General features: G+C 38.3%; 1 protein-coding gene across 5 annotated transcripts in view; it reads left to right on the plus strand.

Annotated features, from left to right (window-relative positions):
* The window catches only part of PRCP (prolylcarboxypeptidase), an 86159-nt gene that overhangs the window by 46133 nt on the left and 15767 nt on the right, over window positions 1-24259 (plus strand). For all 5 annotated transcript variants that reach the window (XM_061406136.1, XM_061406135.1, XM_061406138.1 and 2 more), the window contains exons 4-7: window positions 3960-4061; window positions 9587-9768; window positions 10022-10179; window positions 10930-11102. In XM_061406136.1, coding sequence (XP_061262120.1) covers window positions 3960-4061; window positions 9587-9768; window positions 10022-10179; window positions 10930-11102 — 615 coding nt within the window. The remainder of the gene's footprint in view (window positions 1-3959; window positions 4062-9586; window positions 9769-10021; window positions 10180-10929; window positions 11103-24259) is intronic.

Genomic DNA, 24259 nt, shown 5'->3' on the forward strand with positions numbered 1-24259 from the left:
AAGAATACTGAAGTGGTTTGCCATTCCCTTCTCCAGTGGACCACATTCTGTCAGACCTCTCCACCATGACCCGTCCATCTTGAGTGGCCCCCCATGGCATGGCTTAGTTTCATTGAGTTAGACAAGGCTGTGGCCATGTGATCAGACTGGCTAGTTGTCTGTGATTGTGGTTTCAGTCTGTCTGCCCTCTGATGCCCTCTCTGAGTGCCTACCGTCTTACTTGGGTTTCTCTTACCTTGGACGTGGGGTATCTCTTCACAGCTGCTCCAGCAAAGTGCAGCCACTGCTCCTTACCTTGGACATGGGGTAGCTCCTCATGGCTGCTGCTCCTGACCTTGGACGTGGGGTAGCTCGCATCCAGATTAATACATTTCCTTCCTCTCAAAACCTGAGGTCAACTCTTCTGATTACTTTGATGGATGATCCTTACTGTTAAGAAACTCATACTCTGGTAGGGTCAGACATAGATAAGCAAATGTTGCAACAAAGTAATAGAGATCCATACCTGTTGAGAGTGGTATTATAGGAGGGTGTGATAAGCAAGTCATCAAGAGGGCAGGCAGAGGAGAGTATCTTGAGCTGGGGTACAGTGTCTGTAGATACATGGCAGGGGTAGGGAATGAGCAAGGTGTTAAGAGAGAAAATGGTCTTATTGAAACCATCACAAATAACAGGTTAAAGTCTCCGTCCTCACGTGCATACAGCTCTCTTCATTGTTCATTTATTGGTCAAGGTAAAGAAAAAATTTGTCTTAGTCTTTGTTAGGATCTTCACAGGGGGCTCAGTGGTGCAGAATCTATCTGCAATGCAGAAGACCCAGGTTTGATCCCTTGGTTGGGTAGATCGCCTGGAGAAGGGAATGGCAGCGCACTCCAGGATTCTTGCCTGGAGAATTCCATGAACAGAGGAGCCTGGTCGGCTACAGTCCATGGGATCATAAAGAGTTGGACCCAACTGGGTGACTTAACACTTTCACTCAGTCTTTGTAAAGGAATAAGAGCTCATTAAAAAGGAATAATGTGCACTAGGAATGACAAGCAGTTGTAATCTATGCTAAATCTAAATCTGGGACTTCCATGGTGGCTTAGTAGTGAAGAATCTGCCTGCCAGTGCAGGAAATGTGGGTTCAATCCCTCAGTCTGGAAGATCCCCTGGAGAAGGAAATGGCAAACCTCTCCTGTGTTCTTGCCTGGGAAATCCCATGGGTAGAGGAGCTTGGTGGGCTACAGTCCATGGGGTTGGAAAAGACTAAATAACAGCAGCAAATCTCAATCTAGTTAATTGATGTTGGCCACCTAGAATGCTTTGTTAAGAAGGATTCTGAGGTCATAACTTTAGGTAAGTGAAAAAATTGCAGCCGTTGATTAGTGACCAGCATTATGTGTCGAAATAAGGAGGTTTGCACTTGATGATTGTATTCTGGAGCTAGGTGGCGTGTGCTTGAATGTTGGCTCTGCCACTTTCTTGCTCTGTGACTGTCACAGGTTTTTTAAACTGTGTCCTTGCCTGTAAAGTAGAGGTAATCAAAGTGCCTATCTTTTAGATTGTTATGATAACTAAGTGAATTAATATATGTTATGTGTTTAGAATGGTTTTTAATGAGTTGTAAGCACTCAATTAAAACAACAGAATGGGAAAGATTAGAGATCTCTTCAAGAAAATCAGAGATACCAAGGGAACATTTCATGCAAAGATGGGCTTGATAAAGGACAGAAATGATATGGACCTAACAGAAGCAGAAGATACTAAGAAGAGATGGCAAGAATATACAAAAGAACTGTACAAAAAAGATCTTCACGACCCAGATAATCACGATGGTGTGATCACTGACCTAGAGCCAAACATCCTGGAATGTGAAGTCAAGTGGGCCTTAGAAAGCATTACTATGAACAAAGCTAGTGGAGGTGATGGAATTCCAGTTGAGCTATTTCAAATCCTGAAAGATGATGCTGTGAAAGTGCTGCACTCAATATGCCAGCGAATTTGGAAAACTCAGCAGTGGCCACAGGACTGGAAAAGGTCAGTTTTCATTCCAATCCCAAAGAAAGGCAATACCAAAGAATGCTCAAACTACCACACAATTGCACTCATCTCACACACTAGTAAAGTAATGCTCAAAATTCTCCAAGCCAGGCTTCAGCAATATGTGAACCGTGAACTTCCAGATGTTCAAGCTGGCTTTAGAAAAGGCAGAGGAACCAGAGATCAAATTGCCAACATCCACTGGATCATGGAAAAAGCAAGAGAGTTCCAGAAAAACATCTATTTCTGCTTTATTGACTATGCCAAAGCCTTTGACTGTGTGGATCACAATAAATTGTGCAAAATTCTGAAAGAGATGGGAATACCAGACCACCTGATCTGCCTCTTGAAAAATTTGTATGCAGGTCAGGAAGCAACAGTTAGAACTGGACATGGAACAACAGACTGGTTCCAAATAGGAAAAGGAGTACGTCAGGGCTGTATATTGTCACCCTGCTTATTTAACTTATATGCAGAGTACATCATGAGAAACGCTGGATTGGAAAAAGCACAAGCTGGAATCAAGATTGCCAGGAGAAATATCAATAACCTCAGATATGCAGATGACATCACCCTTATGGCACAAAGTGAAGAGGAACTAAAAAGCCTCTTGATAAAAGTGAAAGTGGAGAGTGAAAAAGTTGGCTTAAAGCTTGACATTCAGAAAACGAAGATCATGGCATCCGGTTCCATCACTTCATGGGAAATAGATGGGGAAACAGTGGAAACAGTGTCAGACTTTATTTTTTGGGGCTCCAAAATCACTGCAGATGGTGACTGCAGCCATGAAATTAAAAGACGCTTACTCCTTGGAAGGAAAGTTATGACCAACCTAGATAGCATATTCAAAAGCAGAGACATTACTTTGCCAACAAAGGTCCGTCTAGTCAAGGCTATGGTTTTTCCTGTGGTCATGTATGGATGTGAGAGTTGGACTGTGCAGAAGGCTGAGCGCCGAAGAATTGATGCTTTTGAACTGTGGTGTTGGAGAAGACTCTTGAGAGTCCCTTGGACTGCAAGGAGATCCAACCAGTCCATTCTGAAGGAGATCAGCCCTGGGATTTGTTTGGAAGGAATGATGCTAAAGCTGAAACTCCAGTACTTTGGCCACCTCATCACGTCTTCTGATGAGGGAGGATGGGAAGACTCTGATGCTGGGAGGGGTTGGGGGCAGGAGGAGAAGGGGATGACAGAGGATGAGATGGCTGGATGGCATCACTGACTCACTGGACATTAGTCTGAGTGAACTCCGGGAGTTGGTGATGGACAGGGAGGCCTGGCGTGCTGTGATTCATGGGGTCGCAAAGAGTCGGACATGACTGAGCGACTGAACTGAACTGAAGCACTCAATTAATACTAGCTGTTGTTAGCTACTATTTATCTTCATGTAAATAAGATTAATAATCAAAGTACCTATCTCTTAGATTGTCATGATAATTAAGTGAATTGATACATATAAAGTGCTTAGAATGGTATTTAATGAATTGTAAGCACTCAGTTAATACTAAACCCAGGGGAATCCAGTATGTTTATTTGTACTGTTGTCTTTTCTGTTATAAATAAAAGTTATTTGTGAGTAGGCAGATAGCTTAGTTATCCTGCTCTTCCCTAGATTCTTTGGGACACAGTGCAATTTGAAGGCTATTTTATACATAATGTTGATTCCCAGACTAGGGTGTCAGAATAAGGAGAGTTGGAATGATTGGTAGTTGTGCAATGTGGTCTTATTTTGAATTGTTTCATTCTGATACAGTGTGAGATAGATGTGCAACAATGAAACAGTTATATCATTTATCTGTAGCACAAATATAAATTGTCCAGATTCTCAGAGAACTCTTTTTGGTATGGTTTAACATCCATTTCTTATGAGTCGCAAAAAAAATTAAGACTTTTTCCACATCCTAATTTTACCCTGTGAATTTGTAAATGCCTTCTAGGGGTTCATGTGGGACATAGCTGAGGAAATGAAAGCCATGTTGGTGTTTGCTGAACATCGGTACTATGGAGAGTCCCTACCCTTTGGTGCTGACTCCTTCTCGGTAAGTGTGTCTTTTAAATTTAGAACATTTTCTAATTACATGTTCCACTGTAAGAAAAATGATATCTTTAACTTGAACTGCCTGAAATTTCAGTTACTTTTAAAAGGTTAACATATTAACCTTTTCATATATAATTTGAAACCTTTTCATATATAATTTCATACGTAATTTTAAAGCCTCAATTTAAAAAATCATATTATATTTAAATAATCATATTATTTTAAAAATTATTTAAAAAATCGTATTATTACCATTTTTATAGTATTGATCAGTCTTTAACTCAATGTGATGAGGCTAGCCTTTGCCAGGTAAACCATAATCTAAGAATGTGGAGATTGGAGGGAACTTTTCATTGTTTAAAAATACCAGTAAATAATCCTCTTTATAAATTATATATGTAAATTATTGGGTCTATCACTGGAAAGAAATGTTAGGAGTGCACAAATACTTGTTTAGTAAGGTGTTTTTCAATAAAATAAGTTCAGATCATCTCTATGATTCAGAGAGGTCAGCTAGTCACTAGATTCCCTCCTGGCCTTTCTTTTCTCTCAAGGAACTTTGGCCTTGGCCGCAGATCTGCACTTTAATAAACCAAGGTGCTGTTTCCTCAGCTGAGTCACTTGTGTACTACCCTTGTGTTTCTGACTATATGGGTTTGCCATCTGTATTATTCACTATTTTTCTTCTAGTAACTCACTTTTCAAACTTAGTACTTTCTTAATAAAGGCTTTAAGTACTATTTTTTCTAAGTTATATTGAAATAAAACAAGTATTAAATTAAAAATGTTTGTGCACTACCTAGGATCATGATGTATACCACCTTTATACACATACCAGGCATTTTTTAAAAAAGATTTCTTTCTTTTTTTTTTTTTAATGTGGATCACTTTTTTTTTTTTGTCTTCAATTGAATTTCTTACAACACTACTTCTGTTTTATGTTTTGACATTTTTGGCCCTAATTCATGTGGGATCTTAGTTCCCTGACCAGGGATCGAACCTGTACACCCTACTTTGAAAGGTGAATGGACAACCAGGGAAATTCCCATACCATGATTTTGGAGAAATCTGAGTTAGAGGAACTTGGGTCAGTCATTTTCTAGGCTTCCTGTTTTGAAAGAACTTTTTATTTTCAGAAATTTTATTATCTTATATTATAAATAAATAAATAAAAAGTTCTTGTGTTGTAAATGAAAACCAGAGTGATTTGCTGATATTTGTTAGGTTGCATAGGAAACTATTCTTTAGTTTATTATTTTGCATAATTATCTGATTAGGGAAGTTGACAGGTTTTGAAACCATTGGAAAGTAGTTTGTTGCAGATAAAAACACAACCTTCTTTCCTAGTTCCCTGTGGTCCATACTCTGCTAGGAAAAAGGAGGTGAGGGCTCTCTATGCTATGCTTCCTTCCCTTCATGTGCTCTCAGAATTTGTCAGTAGCATGGGGGAATATTGTAAATGCATAAGATTGGGAAAAAACCACACTCAACTATACATCGTGCCATGAAAACTGAAAGTAAAGAATAGTGACAGACCATGAGAGAGAAGTTAAGAAGTCAGAGAGCATACATCTTGGATAAGAGGAAAGGTTAAAGGAGTAAGTGACATGTACAGGAGAGAGAAAAGATGGGCCTCTGTGGTTTCAAAATATACCAGGTGATGGGAGTAGTCAGAGTGGTGAGACCAAAATATGAAGGTTAAATAGGATGGTCTGATATGGATATGTGGGTGTGTTAGTTATCTGTTGGTACATGACAATTTACCTCAAATTTTAGTGGCTTAAAACAATAATAAACGTTTATTATTTTCCAGTTCCTGTGGGTAAGGAATTTGGAGTGACTCAACTAGCTGGTTCTGTTTCAGGGGATCTCATGAGGTTAAGACGTCATTTAGTGCTTCAGTCACCTGAAGGCTTGACTGAGGCTAGAGGACCCTCTCTACTTATGTGGAAGATCCACATGAGTGACAAATTGGTGCTGGGTGTTAGCAAGATGCTTTAGTTTGTCCTCTCTTGGGTTTTTCCAAAGGCCTACTTTAGTGGCTTCATGACATGACAGCTAGCTTCCCTCAAAGTTGGCCATCCAAGAGAGCAAGGTGGAAACTGCAGTGCTTTTTTTTTTTTTGTCTTTATTGAATTTATTATAATATTGCTTCTCTATTATGTTCTGGTGTTTAGGCCACAAGTCATGTGGGCTACAGTTCACAGGGTCACAAAAAGTCAGACACAGCTGAAGCGACTTATGCATGCACACGTGGGCTCTTAGCTCCCCAAGCAGAGATCAAACCCACATCTCCTGCTTTGGAAGGTGAAGTCTTACCCAGTGGACCACCAGGGTAGTCCACCTGCAATGCTTTTTATGACCAGACTTTGGAAGTTATATATCATTTCTGCCACATTCTATTTGTGTTAGAACCAAGTCACTAAGTCCAGACCAAGTTCAAAGGGGGAAGAATTAGGCTTCACCTTTTTTTTTTTTTTTTAAATTTTTTTTTATTTTTAAACTTTACAATATTGTATTAGTTTTGCCAAATATCGAAATGAATCCGCCACAGGTATACCTGTGTTCCCCATCCAGAACCCTCCTCCCTCCTCCCTCCCCATACCCTCCCTCTGGGTCGTCCCAGTGCACCAGCCCCAAGCATCCAGTATCGTGCATCAAACCTGGACTGGCGACTTGTTTCATACATGATATTATACATGTTTCAATGCCATTCTCCCAAATCTCCCCGCCCTCTCCCTCTCCCACAGAGTCCATAAGACTGATCTATACATCAGTGTCTCTTTTGCTGTCTCGTACACAGGGTTATTAATACCATCTTTCTAAATTCCATATATATGCGTTAGTATACTGTATTGGTGTTTTTCTTTCTGGCTTACTTCACTCTGTATAATAGGCTCCAGTTTCATCCACCTCATTAGAACTGATTCAAATGTATTCTTTTTAATGGCTGAGTAATACACCATTGTGTATATGTACCACAGCTTTCTTATCCATTCATCTGCTGATGGGCATCTAGGTTGCTTCCATGTCCTGGCTATTATAAACAGTGCTGTGATGAACATTGGGGTACATGTGTCTCTTTCCCTTCTGGTTTCCTCCGTGTGTATGCCCAGCAGTGGGATTGCTGGATCATAAGGCAGTTCTATTTTCAGTTTTTTAAGGAATCTCCACACTGTTCTCCATAGTGGCTGTACTAGTTTGCATTCCCACCAACAGTGTAAGAGGGTTCCCTTTTCTTCACACCCTCTCCAGCATTTATTGCTTGTAGACTTTTGGATCGCAGCCATTCTGACTGGCGTGAAATCGTACCTCATAGTGGTTTTGATTTGCATTTCTCTGATAATGAGTGATATCTACCTAAAGAAACTAAAGACCTATATATAGAAAACTATAAAACACTGGTGAAAGAAATCAAAGAGGACACTAATAGATGGAGAAATATACCATGTTCATGGATTGGAAGAATCAATATAGTGAAAATGAGTATACTACCCAAAGCAATTTATAGATTCAATGCAATCCCTATCAAGCTACCAACAGTATTCTTCACAGAGCTAGAACAAATAATTTCATACTTTGTATGGAAATACAAAAAACCTCGAATAGCCAAAGCTATCTTGAGAAAGAAGAATGGAACTGGAGGAATCAACCTACCTGACTTCAGGCTCTACTACAAAGCCACAGTTATCAAGACAGTATGGTACTGGCACAAAGACAGAAATATAGATCAATGGAACAAAATAGAAAGCCCAGAGATAAATCCACGCACATATGGACACCTTATCTTTGACAAAGGAGGCAAGAATATACAATGGATTAAAGACAATCTCTTTAACAAGTGGTGCTGGGAAAACTGGTCAACCACTTGTAAAAGAATGAAACTAGAACACTTTCTAACACCATACACAAAAATAAACTCAAAATGGATTAAAGATCTAAACGTAAGACCAGAAACTATAAAACTCCTAGAGGAGAACATAGGCAAAACACTCTCTGACATATATCACAGCAGGATCCTCTATGACCCACCTCCCAGAATATTGGAAATAAAAGCAAAAATAAACAAATGGGACCTAATTAAACTTAAAAGCTTCTGCACAACAAAGGAAACTATTAGCAAGGTGAAAAGGCAGCCTTCAGAATGGGAGAAAATAATAGCAAATGAAGCAACGGACAAACAACTAATCTCAAAAATATACAAGCAACTCCTACAGCTCAACTCCAGAAAAATAAATGACCCAGTCAAAAAATGGGCCAAAGAACTAAACAGACATTTCTCCAAAGAAGACATACAGATGGCTAACAAACACATGAAAAGGCTTCACCTTTTAAAAGGAGACTCTTCTTTAATCTTCTCAGCTTAGCAGGACTCCATTTGAGTTCCACCTTCCTACACTGCAGTGAGGAAATTCTCCCTAGGCAGATAACTAGATGATCATGGAACTTACTTACTAAGTAAGTCACGGCTATGATGTTTCCAGTAGTCACGTACAGATGTGAGAGCTAGACTTTAAAAAAGCCAGACAATTGATGCTTTTGAACTGTGTGCTGGAGAAGACTCTTGAGAGTCCCTTGTAAAGGAAGGAGATCAAACCAATCAATCTTAAAGGATGTGAACCCTGAATACTCTTTGGAAAGACTGATGTTGAAGCTGAAACTCCAGTCCTTTGGCTACCTGATGCAAACAGCTGACTCATTGGGAAAGACCCTGATGCTGGGAAAGATTGAAGGCATAAGGAAAAGAGGGTGACAGAGGATCAGATAGTTGGATGACATCACTGATTCAATGGACATGAATTTGGGCAAACTCGGGGAGATGGTGAGGGATAGGGAGGCCTCGTGTGCTGCAGTGCATGGGGTTGTGAAGAGTCGGACACAACTTGGCGACTGAACAACATTCTTTTCTCAGGAATCAAAGTCTTGTGTTGCTTTTCCAGTGTCTGAAAAAGGCTGTTCCATATGTTGGGTTTTTTTCCTTAACTCCAATTTTATAGTTGTACAACAGACAGGCTGACTTGTTCCAGTTGCTGGTATATCAGACATAATAATCTTTCTGATGAGGAAGGATGTTTTATTTTTACTGATGATTCTTACTTCCATTTTTCACAGGATTTAGTTTACCTTTGCTTTATATGGTAGCCTTTGTAAATGTTTCAAGATTTGAAATCAAAACTATAATAGTTGTCTGTTAATATTAGTATTGTATGCTATCACATCTGTTGTTAAATGTTACTTATGGTTTGTCTCTGTTGTTTCTACTACCTCAGCAAAGTCTTTGGTAAATAGCATTTAATAGAAATTACATTTGAATGCAAAAATACATTATTTTCTTCCCACAAACTTAAAATCAGTTTTCCATCAATTTAAATTAGCAGTGCTAATGCTTTAACTGGGTGTTTTAACTCCGTTGCCTAGAAATTCTATTTGGAGAAAAGCTTATCTGGCTTTTTTCTGGATCTATGTTATGCCTAAGCTGCTATTATGTGCACATTTATACCGATGTTCTTTGTTATTTTTCTTTAGGATTCCAGACACTTGAATTTTCTGACAACAGAACAAGCTCTGGCTGATTTTGCAAAGTTAATCAGATACTTGCAAAGAACAATCCCAGGAGCTAGAAATCAACCTGTCATTGCCCTAGGGGGCTCTTATGGTGGCATGCTTGCAGCCTGGTTCAGGATGAAGTATCCTCATTTGGTGGTTGGGTAAATGCATTTATGTTGGATGTGAGCACTTTCTTAATGATTGGCAAAGCGAACATAGAGTGTTTTTTGGTGGGGGTGTGGCGGGGGGAAGGTAAAACATATTCTATTGTACTGAGATTTCTGATTTCTATTTCACTAAGAGTTGTAGATATTTCTCACCACTCTTGTTCAGTATCAGTTTCAATTTTAAAACTTGAATTCTGTGAGTTACATTTTTTTCTTTTCTCTTTCTTTTGGTCTTCTTACCATTTAGAGCTCTTGCATCCTCTGCCCCCATCTGGCAGTTTAATGATCTGGTGCCTTGTGACATATTTATGAAGATTGTAACTACAGATTTTAGCCAAAGTGGCCCAAATTGTTCAGAGAGTATCCGCAGGTCCTGGGATGCCATTAATCGACTTGCAAAAAAGGGTAAGCTTTAATTAAGAGAGTGGAATCATGTTTTGGTTTTTTTTATACCTTTTAAGTGCTAAATCTAACACTTTCCACTTTTTCAGTAAACTTTTTATTTAAATATAACATACATGACTGAACGACTAATACTTTCTTTTATTTCACTTTACATATTTAAGTATAACATAGAAAAGTACACAAATCAAAATATACAGCTTGGTGAATTTTTGCAAAGTGAATACATAGTATATTCAGCATGCAGATCAGGAAATCCCTCTCCACCCCCACCCCCAAATCCCCTCTGGCACTTAGCAGATACTACCTCTGTGCTTATCAAACCAGTTGCTATCCTGAATTCTAGAACCATAAATTAACTTTGCTTACTCTTGAATTTTTTAATAATTGGAATTGCATAGTATGTATTTTTTGTCTCTGCTGTCTTTTACTCAACACTGTGAGATAAATCCATTTGTTTTATTTAGGTGTAGTTTATGCATTCTCCTTGCTCTATAGTATTTCATTTGTTTATTTAGAAATGACAGTGATTGAGAATACTAACTCTGGTAAGCCCCACGAAGATAGGCAACTTATCTATCATGAGATTAACCAGTTGTTCTAAAGATATTTTGTTGCATGTTGAAAAAGCCTTTTTGGAGAAACTGCATAGGAGACTGAGTTTTCTAAAACACAGGTGAAGGATAAATGATCTGTAAAACCCTTCTGTTGAGCAGTGCTTTTTAGATTCCAACAATGTGACTCTATTCTCAGGCCCTGGCTTGCGTTGGCTTTCTGAAGCCCTTCACTTGTGCACTCCGTTAACAAAATCGCAGGATGTTCAGCGTTTGAAAGACTGGATCTCTGAAACCTGGGTGAATGTGGCGATGGTGGACTACCCTTACGAGTCCAACTTTTTACAGCCTTTGCCTGCTTGGCCTGTCAAGGTAACAGGAAGATATCCTTCATCACTTTTAATAGCATACTTCTCTCTCTTCACCGGGCCTACCCCTCCAACCCCTCCCCCAACGCCCCTCCCCCTGCCCCCGCACCCCCTCGCCCTGCCTCTCTCTCTCTTTTTTTTTTTTGGTGCATTCTCTGACTTTCAGCATCAGAGGAAGTCCCAGTGACAAGGGGACTCTGAAATTAGTCGAATCTCAAACCTGGGTAGGAATCCTGGCTTTACTCAAACTTGGACGTGTTACCTAGCTCTTCTGAACTTGTTTCCTCATTTTAATAATGGAGATAAAATGCAGAGATTACAGAGTTGTATGAATTACAACTCTTAGAACTAAAAACTAACTCTTAGAAATAAACCAATAGTTGCTGTTAATAGAATAGTTACTGTGTGCCCAATTCTGTGCTGTATACTTCATACATAGAATTCGTATGTGTGAGTCACATAGAGCTATATGTAATACATGGTCAGCGCTTGATGAATGGCAGCTGCTATCGTGGTGCTGTGATTCAGTCAACTGCTAAATGTATTCTAAGTACTAGAGACATCATAAAGGCTGCATACATATAGCAAGGTGGAGCACAAAGAGTGCTGACTCTGGATCCTTATCCAGAGCTACCCTCTACCAGCTGTGTGGTCTTTGGCAAGTCTCTCCTCTTCTTAGGCTTCCGTGTCTTCCTCTGTAGAATAGGATAATGATACTTACATTCTCAGTAGGGTTGTGCTGAGGATCAAATAAAATACTGGATGTGAAAACGCTCTGGAAAATTTAAAGAAACATTACACAATAAAATTTAAAGTTCTTTTCGTGCCAGAATTCTTTATTTTATGTATTCTTGTTAAGCATTCCTTTGTAAAGAGCATTCCTCATAGTTTTAGAAACAAAGGCTGGCCAACTTGATGGTTATTAAATTCAGAGAATATAACAGATTCTACAGCTAGAACGAGTGCTGTAAATGTGTAGAGAATTGGTAATGTAAGAACCAGATTTCAAAAGCAATTTTAATTTAGCTGTTCTTTTGAATTATTAAATGCCCACCTTGCTTAAAACTTTGTAACCCAAATGAACCAAGATCATTTGCTACTAGAGATATTTTTCTTCATCTAAAAAGTACAATGGCCTGTCGGTATCTTGCACACAGTGAGCCAGAGGTAAATGTGTATTTGAATTAAATTGAATTTTGACACTACAAAATTATTTTAAAGAGTAGATCTCTCTCACATGGTAAGAAAACCTAAATCAAAATAATGAGAAAAAACTAAATCTGAAACCATTAGTCTCCATAAATGTATAGGTGCTAATAACGTCTTATCTTTCTGTATTATTTTATATTTATAAAGCACTTTCATATATACTATCTCATTTAATCCCCACAGTCAAGAGTTATAATTCCAGTTTTATGGAGAGGAAATTTAAGCTCTACAAAGAGGCAGTGAAAGTGGTTTTGAATGCGAGTCTACTGTTGTTCAGAGCCCAGATCTTCTCATGTATTGCATTGAACTATTAATGGAAAACTTGAGGGAAGAGTTGGGTAGATTGCTGCCCGCAGTGTGACAACTATCAGACTTAACTTTATACTCTGTGTACAGAGTGAGAATTATACTTAGATCTTTATGCCCATTTGGAGAATGAGTTGTCAGATGATAAAAACATATGGGGACTTCCTTTGTTATTTAGAATAGGGGTTGGCAAACTTTATCTGTAAAGGACTAGATAGTAAATATTTTAGGCTTTGTGAGCTGTATAGTTTCTGTGACAGCTACTCAGCTTTGTAGCTTTGGCAAGAAAGTGACTGTAGACAATATTTAAATGAATGAGGACGGCTATGTTCCAGCAGTATTTATAAAACAGGCAGTGGCTGGCTTTGGCCTGGGGCCTGTAGTTTGCTGACCCAGCTTAGGAAAAGTTCCAGAGGAATACATCTTTTTAATGTTCATTAATGATTTGGAACAGTAAACAGCCTAACTGGTTTTGTCTGTGCATCTTTAATATTCCTTTTGAGATATTTTGCTGTTGAATCTTAACTGTAAATATATAGTCTTGTCTTTTGTCTCTCCTAAGTAATCACTCAAAAGTGGTGGAGTATATCTCAAATATTTTGTCATGTGTTTTTGATTTAGCACAGTCTTTTTTATCTTTTGTGTACATATATATATTTTAAAAGTTTAGTTTTAAGGCAAAGTAACTTTGTGCCTTTGCCTCATAATCACCTTTTACTTCATTTATCTAGGACTTGTTCTTGTCATTTCCTTAAGTTTTTTTTGTTTTTGTTTTGTTACCAACTTTATCCTTTCTTTTGACTTATTAAGGAACTCTTGATTGTTTATAAATCTATTTCCTGCTTGCATCCCACCAAAAGTAACCTCTCTTTGCCTCTTGCTTGAGAAACTTCCTTTGCCTCCATCTATCTCTAATTTTATCCTATCTGATTTCAGAATTTTTCCACTACATGTCTCCCTCCCAAGCTTTTAGTTTCAGATCACTTTCTTTCACTGTTCATTCTGTTTCTCCTTTCTTGACCCCCTCTCTGTTCTCCCAACCCCCTAATCCCTGGAACACTACCCAGTTGGAGACTGTTCTTTCACTTGGATAGTTCCATTTAGCCAGAACTCCTCCTCCCTCTGATACACTTCCTCCTTTTTAAAGGACTAACAAACAGCGGTCCTTTTCTGAGTCTGTAACTCAAGCTTAGGATGGTGAGATGATATGTAATAGTTATGAAAAAATGTAGGTGATTTCCAGTGCTACCTGGACTTGCACAGTTCTGAAGTATCCATATGGAGTGTCTGAATGCCATTTTCCACGTCAACTCAAGTATCATTGTTTCTAATTTATCTTTGAGCCATGCACACTCAGACTCCATTTGCTTTTGTTTACTGTTAACAGAAGCTGCAACATTCATGCAGAAATAATCACGGCCTTGGCCGATAGAACACAAGGAAGAGGAGAAAAGGGGAATAGAAAACCCCTCTGTCATTTGACTGCTCTGTCAGCATAAAAACTGCTAGCTCTCAGTTCTCAGTTTCAAGAGCAGTGGTAAAGGATATTATAGTTTGTTTATTTTGGAATCATTTTTCAGCTGATAACTCACCAAATCTTTTGGCTTAGCCTCCTGAGCATGCAGATAGATACAGTGAAATAATAAGACATAAGATGGAAAATCTCTTCTGTTTGTCTTGGTGTTTGATAATGTATTCGACCTCTCTGGGTGGTTTAAGCGGTTTAGGTGCATTCTATGAAAAGGGAGCTTTTAATGACAAAACTAATGTGATTATCTGAGTGAGTGTGAGAGGGGTATTGAAGTCTTAGAGAAAGAAAATCTGTTAGAAAAGCTGAATGTATCTGCTTAATCCTTTCTCTAATGTGGATGGGCCGTACTCTCTGAGAAGAGATAGTTTTGTGTTTTTTTTTGACCTATCTTCTTTAAAAGCATTTCTTTGCCTTCTTTTTCTTTCTGTTATTCAAATGCTTATCTTCATAGGTAGAGGGACACTTAAAGCTTTTAAACAACTCATTATCTTTACTTTCTCTGGTGTACGTGGCGTTATATTTGGGTTAAGAGCTGATCAGTTTGGAACTGACATTACAGTGTTCTACTTCTCAATGATTTCTACACTATTTAAAACAGAATTATTAAAATGGACCTCTTATGCTCTTGTCATGTTTTCTTCCTGAATGTTCACATTTGTTCTAGGAAATAGAAAGTGAATTAAATCTGTCCATTTCTTAAACCTCGTTTTACTCTACTGCTTTACAGTTTTCTTTTTACTATTTCTTAATAAAAAGTTTTTTATAATTTTATATTGCCACAGAATCCCTTCTCTAAGTTTTTACCTAAAACAAATGAACTTAGAAAACTGTAACGTAAGAATTAAAAAAATATTAAAAAAAAAAAAAAGCATGAGGCTGCAGATATGTTTAGATACCGTTTTTGTTGTTACTTGACTCTTAAACTGTGACTTCAGAGTCAAGTGTGTGTAGTGTAGTGGTTACACATGGTATCTTCAGAGTGTTCTGCATTTGAATCCCAGTTCTGTTACTTTCTGGTTGTATGACTTCGCAGAAGTTTCTTAACCTCTCTCTGCTTTGGTTTCCTCATCAGCAAAACGGGGATAAAGAACTATAATGTTTATTAGAGTCGGTATGAGGATTTAATAGGACCTGCTGTATGGTATGGAGAAGGCAATGGCACCCCACTCCAGTACTCTTGCCTGGAAAATCCCATGGATGGAGGAGCCTGGTAGGTTGCAGTCCATGGGGTCGCTAGGAGTTGGACATGACTGAGCGACTTCACTTTCACTTTTCACTTTCATGCATTGGAGAAGGAAATGGCAACCCACTCCAGTGTTCTTGCCTGGGACAAGAATCCCAGGGACAGTGGAACCTGATGGACTGCCGTCTTTGGGGTCACACAGAGTCGGACATGACTGAAGCGACTTAGCAGCAGCAGCAGCAGCAGCTGTATGGTAAGCACTACATTGATGCTAGTTATATGCATATGATTGTTACTATATAATATATATATACATATCAAGAAGACATTGATGTACCAAGGGTTTGTAGCCAGATTCTGGGTTCAGAACCCATATTCACTGTTTTTAATTTGTGTATCTGTAGTCAGACCTCTCTGAGCTTATTTCCTTTTCTGTGAAATGGGGATGGTTATTATGTTTTTCCCTGGGTCACTGTAGGGAAAACACCTGAATTCAAGGAATAGTTAATAGTTTTACTAGCAGATTCAGCCCCAGCTTTTCCCATTTCAGTGGATTTATGGTCTAAGTAGGAATGCTATGCCATATGTAGAAATTGTTTAGAAAGCATTGTTTGTGTCTACAAAATAAATAAAGAGTATAATTAATTAATTAAGTCGCTCAGTCATGTCCAACTCTTTGCGGCCCCATGAACCACAGCATGCCAGGTCTCCCTGTCCATCACCAACTCCTGGAGTCCATCCAAACCCATGTCCATTGAGTCGGTGATGGCATCCAACCATCTCATCCTCTGTCGTCTCCTTCTCTTCCTGCCCTCAATCTTTCCAAGCATCAGGGTCTTTTCAAATGAGTCAGCTCTTCTCATCAGGTGGCCAAAATACTAGAGTTTCAGCTTCAACATCAGTTTTTCCAATGAACCCTCGGGACTGATCTCCTTTAGGATGGACTGGTTGGATCTCCTTGCAGTCCAAGGGACTCTCTCAAGAGTCTTCTCCAACACCAGAGTTTAAAAGCATCAATTCTTCTGCTTCATAATGCAGGGGCTATCTCAATGCTGAGTATTTTGAATAGAAGTGGTTGGCAGAGAATTTTTCTTTGATTAGATCACAGTCCCTAAGTAAATAATTAATAGACCAAGTCATATGGGTAATAATTGCAAATTTCAGGCTTAAGCTGAAATATTATATGAGATTGAACCAAATATGCCAATATTTGTGTTTGACTTATAAGCATGACAATTTCATATGATTCAGCTTAACATTTACATAGGTATTTTATGCATCTTATAGGAGTTTAACAAAAGTTTATGAATACTTCTTTTGAATTACTAGTTTTTGAATAAACATGGGAATGGTGCTGAGGTTTTGCTAATATACGTGTTTTGGGGAAAATTTTATTCACTTGGCTACCCCAAAATTCTTAATGGAATACAGTCTTCCCTTAGTATTCATGGTATCTTCAGGGGATTGGTACCAGGAGCCCATGTTGCTACAAAAATCCATGGATGCTCAAGTCCCTTATATAAAATGGCATAGCACAGTCAGTGGGCTTCCCTGGTAAAGAATCCACCTGCTGATGCAGGAGCCATGGGTTCAATCCCTGGGTTAGGAAGATCCTCTGGAGAAGGAAACCCACCCCAGTATTCTTGCTTGGGAAATCCCACAGACAGAGGATCCTGGTGGGCTACAGTCCATGGGGTCGCAGAAGAGTTGAACACAACTTAGCAACTAAACAACAGGAAGTAGGGTTAGTGGGCCTCTTTGTCCATGGGTTTCCCATCAGTGGATTCGGCCAGCCTTAGATGGAAATTTCCATCCATGGATACCAAACTTGTGGATATGGAGGGCTGACTGTATATTTATTCAGAAAAATCTTTATAAATGGATTTAAACTGTGTTAAAAAATCCACTGTGTTAAATCCACTCAGTTTAAACCTGTGTTTTTCAAGGGTCAGCTGTACATAGAGATATGTTAGGAAGTGTGTCTTTTAAGCTAGAGGATGATGCTTAGACTCATAGAATCTTTGTGTTAGAAAGGAAATTTAGAAACACCCAAAATAATCAAATTATCTTATTTCAATTATTTTTTGTTTGGCCACACTGTGTGGCTTATGGGATTTTAGTTCCCTGATCCGGGGTGGAACTCAGGGCCCCAGTAGTGAGAGTGCTGAGTCCTAACCCCTGGACCACCAGGGAATTGGTGGCAAACATATTTTAAGTGATATTCTTCAGGCCTTCTATCTAGCCTTGCTAAGTGCTAAGTACTTCAGTCATGTACTGTTCTTTGTGACCCTGTGGACGTAGCCCACCAGGATCCTCTGTCCATGGGATTTTCCAGGCAAGAATACTGGAGTGGGTTGCCATTTCCTTATCCAGGGTATCTTCCCTAACCAGGGATTAAACCCGTGTCAATTATGTCTCCTGCTTTGGCAGACAGATTCTTTACCACTAGCGCCATCAATCTATGGCAAACAAATTTTAAGTGGTATTTTCCAGGCCTTCTATCTAGCATACTGGTAGCATTATAAATTGATACTTCCTTTCTATAGGGTACTTTGACATGTAGCAAAAGACTTAAAAATGTTTATTTCTTTCAAGCCAGTAATTCCTCTAAGAATTTATCTCAAGAAAACAAGGGTAGATAGACAGATAGATGGATTTAGCCCCAAGAATATTTATTATAGCCTTACTTGTTATAATAAAAGATTGGGATGATACAAATTACCAATTTGTCCTCAACTCCCCATGCTGATTTCTGCCTTCTGAATTTTCTCATGTTGGTCATTGTCCTTATTAGAGTGTGGTGCTCAGAACTGGACACAGTACTCCAAGGGTGCTCTGACCTCACCGAGGACAGTGGGCCCAGGATTGCCCTTAGTCTGGACATGGAATTTCTATCAGCAGAGGCCAAGTTTCTGATCATGATGTTCTCTCTGTGTAAGTGGGGCTGCCAAAACCCAAGTATTGTCAGCTGGTGCCGGTCTCCAGCCATGCTTGTGTCTTTTAGGGAGTGACAGTAACTGCTGTTTGCAGAGATGGCTATTCATGGAGACGCTTTTTCTTTGCCTGACAGAGGCCCAGTGTTCTTGCTGTGAGAGGGGATCTGATGCCAGCATGTGAGTCACACTCACTTGTTACTGTTCTCTTCAAGAGTTTTAGGCCACTTGTTCCTGCACATCAGCACCCCCTTTTCCTTCTGCGCAGCTTGCATTGTCATCCTGCCTCATCTGCTGTGCCATGCTTGAACATAATTCTCTTCTCTGCATTCCATGGGTCTGCTCTGGAGTCTTGTGCTGCATTTTGAAAGAGCTAAGTCCACTGGGGGAATCCACATGCAGGAAAGAATGATGATCTTTGCTATGCATGATCTATAGCATGGCAGTAGATAGTTTAATAATTCTATGATTAGTTCTTAATTTTCATATATTTTTGAGAATTTCTGATTGGCTTATGTCTCAGGAACATTGACAAAAGGGCTATACAATTAGGTATTTTTGACTTACCTTGAATGATTGAGAGTTGTCAGAATAGTAAAACACTCTTTTGCTTGTTTTTTCAGCTTTCATTTCCTTATTGCTTTAGGCTTGATAAGTTTGTGAATCTTAATTTCTGACTTTCTCACATTCAGCATTTCCAAAAACTTATTGAGAATAATCACATTCTATCTCGCTTTTGGAAGTCACATTGCAGTTGAGCATGTTAAAGGCTCTGAGAAATCCTGTAGTTAAGAATACTGTTCACATTTGCTGCTACAACATTTCCTAAAATTATTTGACTATAAAATCTTTTTTCACAAAGTATCATTTAACATTCCATAGACATATTGTTGTGCCAAATAAATTTGGGGAGAGTATTAAAATTTCCCTGTAATTCATTTTTTCTGTCTTTTCAAGTTTCCCTTTTTCTCAGGAAGGCATTGCTGGAAGCTGGTCCTAGGCAGAACTGTGATGAGAGATCAGCTTTGCTTGCGACTCTCATCTCCTTTTCCAGTGATCACCTTTCCTGTCTGTGGGAGCATGTCCCTAGATGAGGCCTTTTTGCTCCTGCTGCCCAGAATTTCTCTCTGAAGTGGGGTAACTGGGTTCTTTTTTGCCTGGCTCCATCTTCTCTGGACCAGTCTCTTTTTTGTCAGAACTTGCCTCTTTGTATGTATCTTTTCTATATGAAATGAGAGGGGATCAGATCACTGAATACATGTCAAGATGTTAATAGAGGATACAAGCTTAATGTATTTTTTTTGCCATTGGGGTATTTGCAGTGTTACAAAGGGATGCCTCCTAAGCTGCATAATAGATAAGATGTATGTTTTACAACCAGAGAGACCTGGGGTTGAAGGAATCTAAGTTCTACCATTTACTAACTAGATGACCTTGAATAAAGTGATTTAACCTAAGAATCAGTTTGTTCATGTGAACTAGTAGACAAATATATATATCTAGTGAGGTTGTTGGAGGATTAAATGATGTAATATTTATAAACCCAGCAATCAATAATTAGTAGCTATTGCTGTTGTTGCTATTGTCTCTATTTCAGCTGATTCTGTTGCCTATGATTTTTCCCCAACATTTTATTGTGAAAATGTAACTAACATTTTGTCCATTTTGTAATGGACATGAACTTGAGCAAACTTCGGGAGATGGTGAGGGACAGGGAGGCCTGGCGTGCTGCAGACCATGGGGTCGTGAAGAGTTGGACATGACTGGGCTACTGTACAACAACAACAACAACAATATTGTTTTTGCTATATTGTATTTGCTTATAATATATATATTCACTTATCCACCCCTCTATCTATCCTTCCTTCTATCTTATTTTTTAAATTCATTCAGAGTATGTTGTAGACATCAGTACACTTCTTCCTAAATACTGTGATGTGATTTTTCTTTAAATTTTATTTTATTTTAAACTTTACAATATTGTATTAGTTTTGCCAAATATAGAAATGAATCCACCACAGGTATACCCGCGTTCCCCATCCTGAACCCTCCTCCCTCCTCCCTCCCCTCCCCTCCCTCTGGGTCGTCCCAGTGCACCAGCCCCAAGCATCCAGTACCGTGCATTGAACCTGGACTGGCGACTCGTTTCATACATGATATTATACGTGTTTCAATGCTATTCTCCCAAATCTCCCCACCCTCTCCCTCTCCCACAGAGTCCATAAGACTGATCTATACATCAGTGTCTCTCTTGCTGTCTCGTACACAGGGTTATTGTTACCATCTTTCTAAATTCCATATATATGTGTTAGTATACTGTATTGGTGTTTTTATTTTTTTAAATTTAATTTATTAAAACTAAACAAACAAACAAAAAACCAGTTCATTAATTTCTCTCTGCTGCTGCCCTCCTCCTGTCTCTGGCAGCCATTAATCTGTTCTCTTTATTTATTAGCATAGATTTTTAAATTAAAAGAATTTTTTTTTAGATTCTACAAATGAGAGAGCTTACAATATTTGTCTTTGTTTGACTGATTTCACTTCACGTAATGCCCTTAAAGTTTATCCATGTTGTCACAAATGACAAGATTTCATTCTTTTTTAATGGCATAATAATGTTCCATTGTATATATGTACCGTATCTCCTTTATTTATTCATGCACTGATGAACTCTTAGATTGTTTCCATATCTTGGAAAATCATTGCCAAGACCTATGTCATTGTAAATAATGCTACAATGAACATGGAGATGCATATATCTTTTTAGATTAGTGTTTTTCTTTTCTTTGGGTAAATACCCGGAAGTGGGATTGCTGGATTATATGGCAATTCTAAATTTTTGAGGAACCTCCATACTGTTTTCCATAGTGATGTATCAGTTTACATTCCTACCAAGAGTGCCCAAGGATTCCCTTTTCTCCACATCCTTGCCAACACTTGTTACTATTTTTCCTTTTGATAATAGCCATTCTTAAAGATGTGAGGGGATATCTCATTGTACTCTTGATTTGCATTTTCCTTTCAATTAAAGATGTGGAGCATCTTTTTATATACTTGTTGGCCATCTGTATGTCTTCTTTGGAAAAGTGTCTGTTCAGATCTTCTGCCCATTTTTTAATCGGATTTTTTTTGTTTTTTGGCTGTTGAGCTGAGTTCTTACATATTTTGGATGTTAGCCCCTTATCAGATATATGATTTGCAGATATTTTCTCCCATTCAGTAGGTTGACTTTTCATTTGTTGATGGTTCCCTTTGCTATGCAGGAGCCTTTCAGTTTGATGTAATCCCACTTGTTTAGTTTTGCTTTTGCTGCTATTGCTTTTGGTGTCAGATTTTAAAAATCATTGCTAAGATCTATGTCAAGGAGCTTACTACCTATGGTTTTTTCCTGTGAATTTTATGGTTTCAGGTCTTACATTCAAGTCATTCAACTTGAGTTAATTTTTGTGTCTGGTGTAAAATAGACATCCAGTTTCATTGTTTTGCATGTGGCTGTGCAGTGTTCCCAATACCATTTATTAAGAGACTGTTTTTCCCCCATTGTATATCTTGACTTCTTTGTCATAAGTTAATTGATCATATATGCATTGGTTTATTTCTGGTTTCTCTATGCTGTGTCTTTGTTTTTATGCCAATACCATATTGTTTTAATTAAAATAGCTTTGTAATATAGTTTGAAATCAGAGAGTGTGATGCCTCTGACATTTCTCTTTCTCAAGATTGCTTTATCCACTTGGGGTCTTTTATGGTTCCACACAAATTTTTAAATTTTATTTCTGTGAAAAAGCCATTGGAATTTTGGTAGGGATAGCATTGAATCTGTATATTGCTTTGTGTATGGATATTTTAACAATATTAATTCTTCCAGTCCATGAGCATGAAATATATTTTCATTTATCTTCATTTTTTTCATTAATGTCTTGTATATAAAAAAAATTTTGGTTGCACTCTGTGGCATGTGAGACCTTAGTTCTCTGACCGGGGATCAAACCTTTGTCCCCACATTGGAAGGTGGAGTCTTAATCACTGGACTACCAGGGAAGTCCCTTGTATTTTTGTAATATACAGGTCTTCCATATCTAAAATACTTCCTCTCAGGTATTTTATTCTTATTAATGTAATTGTAAATGGGACTGTTTTATTAACTTCTCCTTCTAATAGTTCATTATTAGGATATAGAAATGCAACAGATTTTTGTATGTTGATTTTGTATCTTGAAACTTGATTTTGTATCTTGAAAATTCATAGATTTTTCTTAATGGATTCATTGATTTTTCTAACAGCTTTTATTTTTTTGCCACACCACAGAGCTTGCTTTATCTTAGTTCCTTGACCAGAGATTGAACCAGTGCCTGCTGCAGTGAAAGTAGAGAGTAGTAACCTCTGAACCATATAATTTCATGTCACCTATAAATAGAGACAGTTTTACTTATTCCTTTCAGATTTAGATTCCTTTTATTTCTTTTTCTTGCTTACATTCTCTGGCTAGGACTTCCAGTGCTATGTTGAATAAAAGTGATAAGTGTGGACATCCTTGTCTTTTTCCTGATCTTAGAGGAAAAGCTTTCAGCCTTTCACTGTTGGGTATGGTATTTGCCCTGGGCTTGCCATGTATAACCTTTATATGTTGAAATATGTTTACTCTATGCCCACCTTGTTGAGATTTTTTATTATAAATGGCTGTTGATTTTTGTCAAATACTTCTTTGGCATCTAGTAAGATGATCATATGATTTTTATCCTTTATTTTGTTAATATGGTGGTTCACATTGACTTATTTGTGGATGTTGAACCATCCTTGAATCCCTGGATACATCCTACTCAATCATGGTGTATGATCCTTTTAATGTATCATTGAATTCAGCTTGCTAATATTTTGTTGAGGATTTTTGCATCTGTGGTCATCAGAGATATTGGCCTGTAATTTTCTTTTCTTGTGGCAGGCTTACTAGTTTTGGTATCAGGGTAATGCTGGCCTTGTAAAATGAACTTGGAAGTGTTCCCTCCTCTTCTATTTTTTGGGAAGAATTTAGGAAGGATGATATTAATTCTTTCTTGAATGTTTGGTAGAATACACCAGGGAAACCATCTGGTCCTAGACTTTTGTTTTTTTGGAGAGTTTTTGATTACCGATTCAGTCTCTTTAGTAGTATTCAACCTGTTCAGATTTTCTGTTTCATCATGATTCAGTCTTGATAGGTTGCATGTTTCTAGGAATTTATCCATTTCTTCTAGGTTGTTGAATTTGATGACATAATTATCATCAAGTTATATCAATATAAAATAACATCAATAACAAACTATAATAGTTGTTTGTTATGTTCCTTTGTATTCTTGTGGTATCAATTGTAGTATCTTCTCTTTCATTTCTTATTTTATTTATTTGAGTTCTCTCTTTTTTTCTTGGTCACTCGGGCTAAAGACTTGTTAATTTTCTTTGTCTTTTCAAGGATCCAATTTTTTTTTTTCCTATTGCCATGTTCCAGACTGCAAGTGTTTCCTGGAAGGGAGCTTTACATATGTCTGGTGTCCTGATTTTTATATATGATGTTCCAGTTTTTATGGCTGCCACCCTTGGGACACCCCTTGATCACCTGGCCCTGATGGCTGGGAATGGATTAGGGCTCGCATTCTTGGGTCCCGTGAGACTGTGTAATTGGAGGTATGATTCTTGACAGGTTGCCACCCTCAGGGCACTGCACAGATAGCAGGTTGGGGCACATTGCCCAGTATTTTTGTGAAGGAGACGTCTTTGCTAGTTTGGAGCTTCTGCCTGCAGGGCAGGCTTCAGGTTTGACACATATTTAGTGGCCTTCAAGGCTGCTCTTAAAGAATGTAGGTTGTGGATACCGTCTTGGTGCTTTCATTCTGCCTTGCTGTTATCACCTAGAAAAGAGCTTATACACTTACCTGGAGCCCATTTTTTGTGACTGCCCAGTGGACACTTCCAGATCATCCACCTCTGGTGGCCAACAGGGCTCATGCTTGCAGTCCCACAGG

The sequence above is a fragment of the Bos javanicus genome, chromosome 29, assembly GCF_032452875.1.
Source record: "Bos javanicus breed banteng chromosome 29, ARS-OSU_banteng_1.0, whole genome shotgun sequence".
Classification (NCBI taxonomy): Eukaryota; Metazoa; Chordata; class Mammalia; order Artiodactyla; family Bovidae; genus Bos; species Bos javanicus.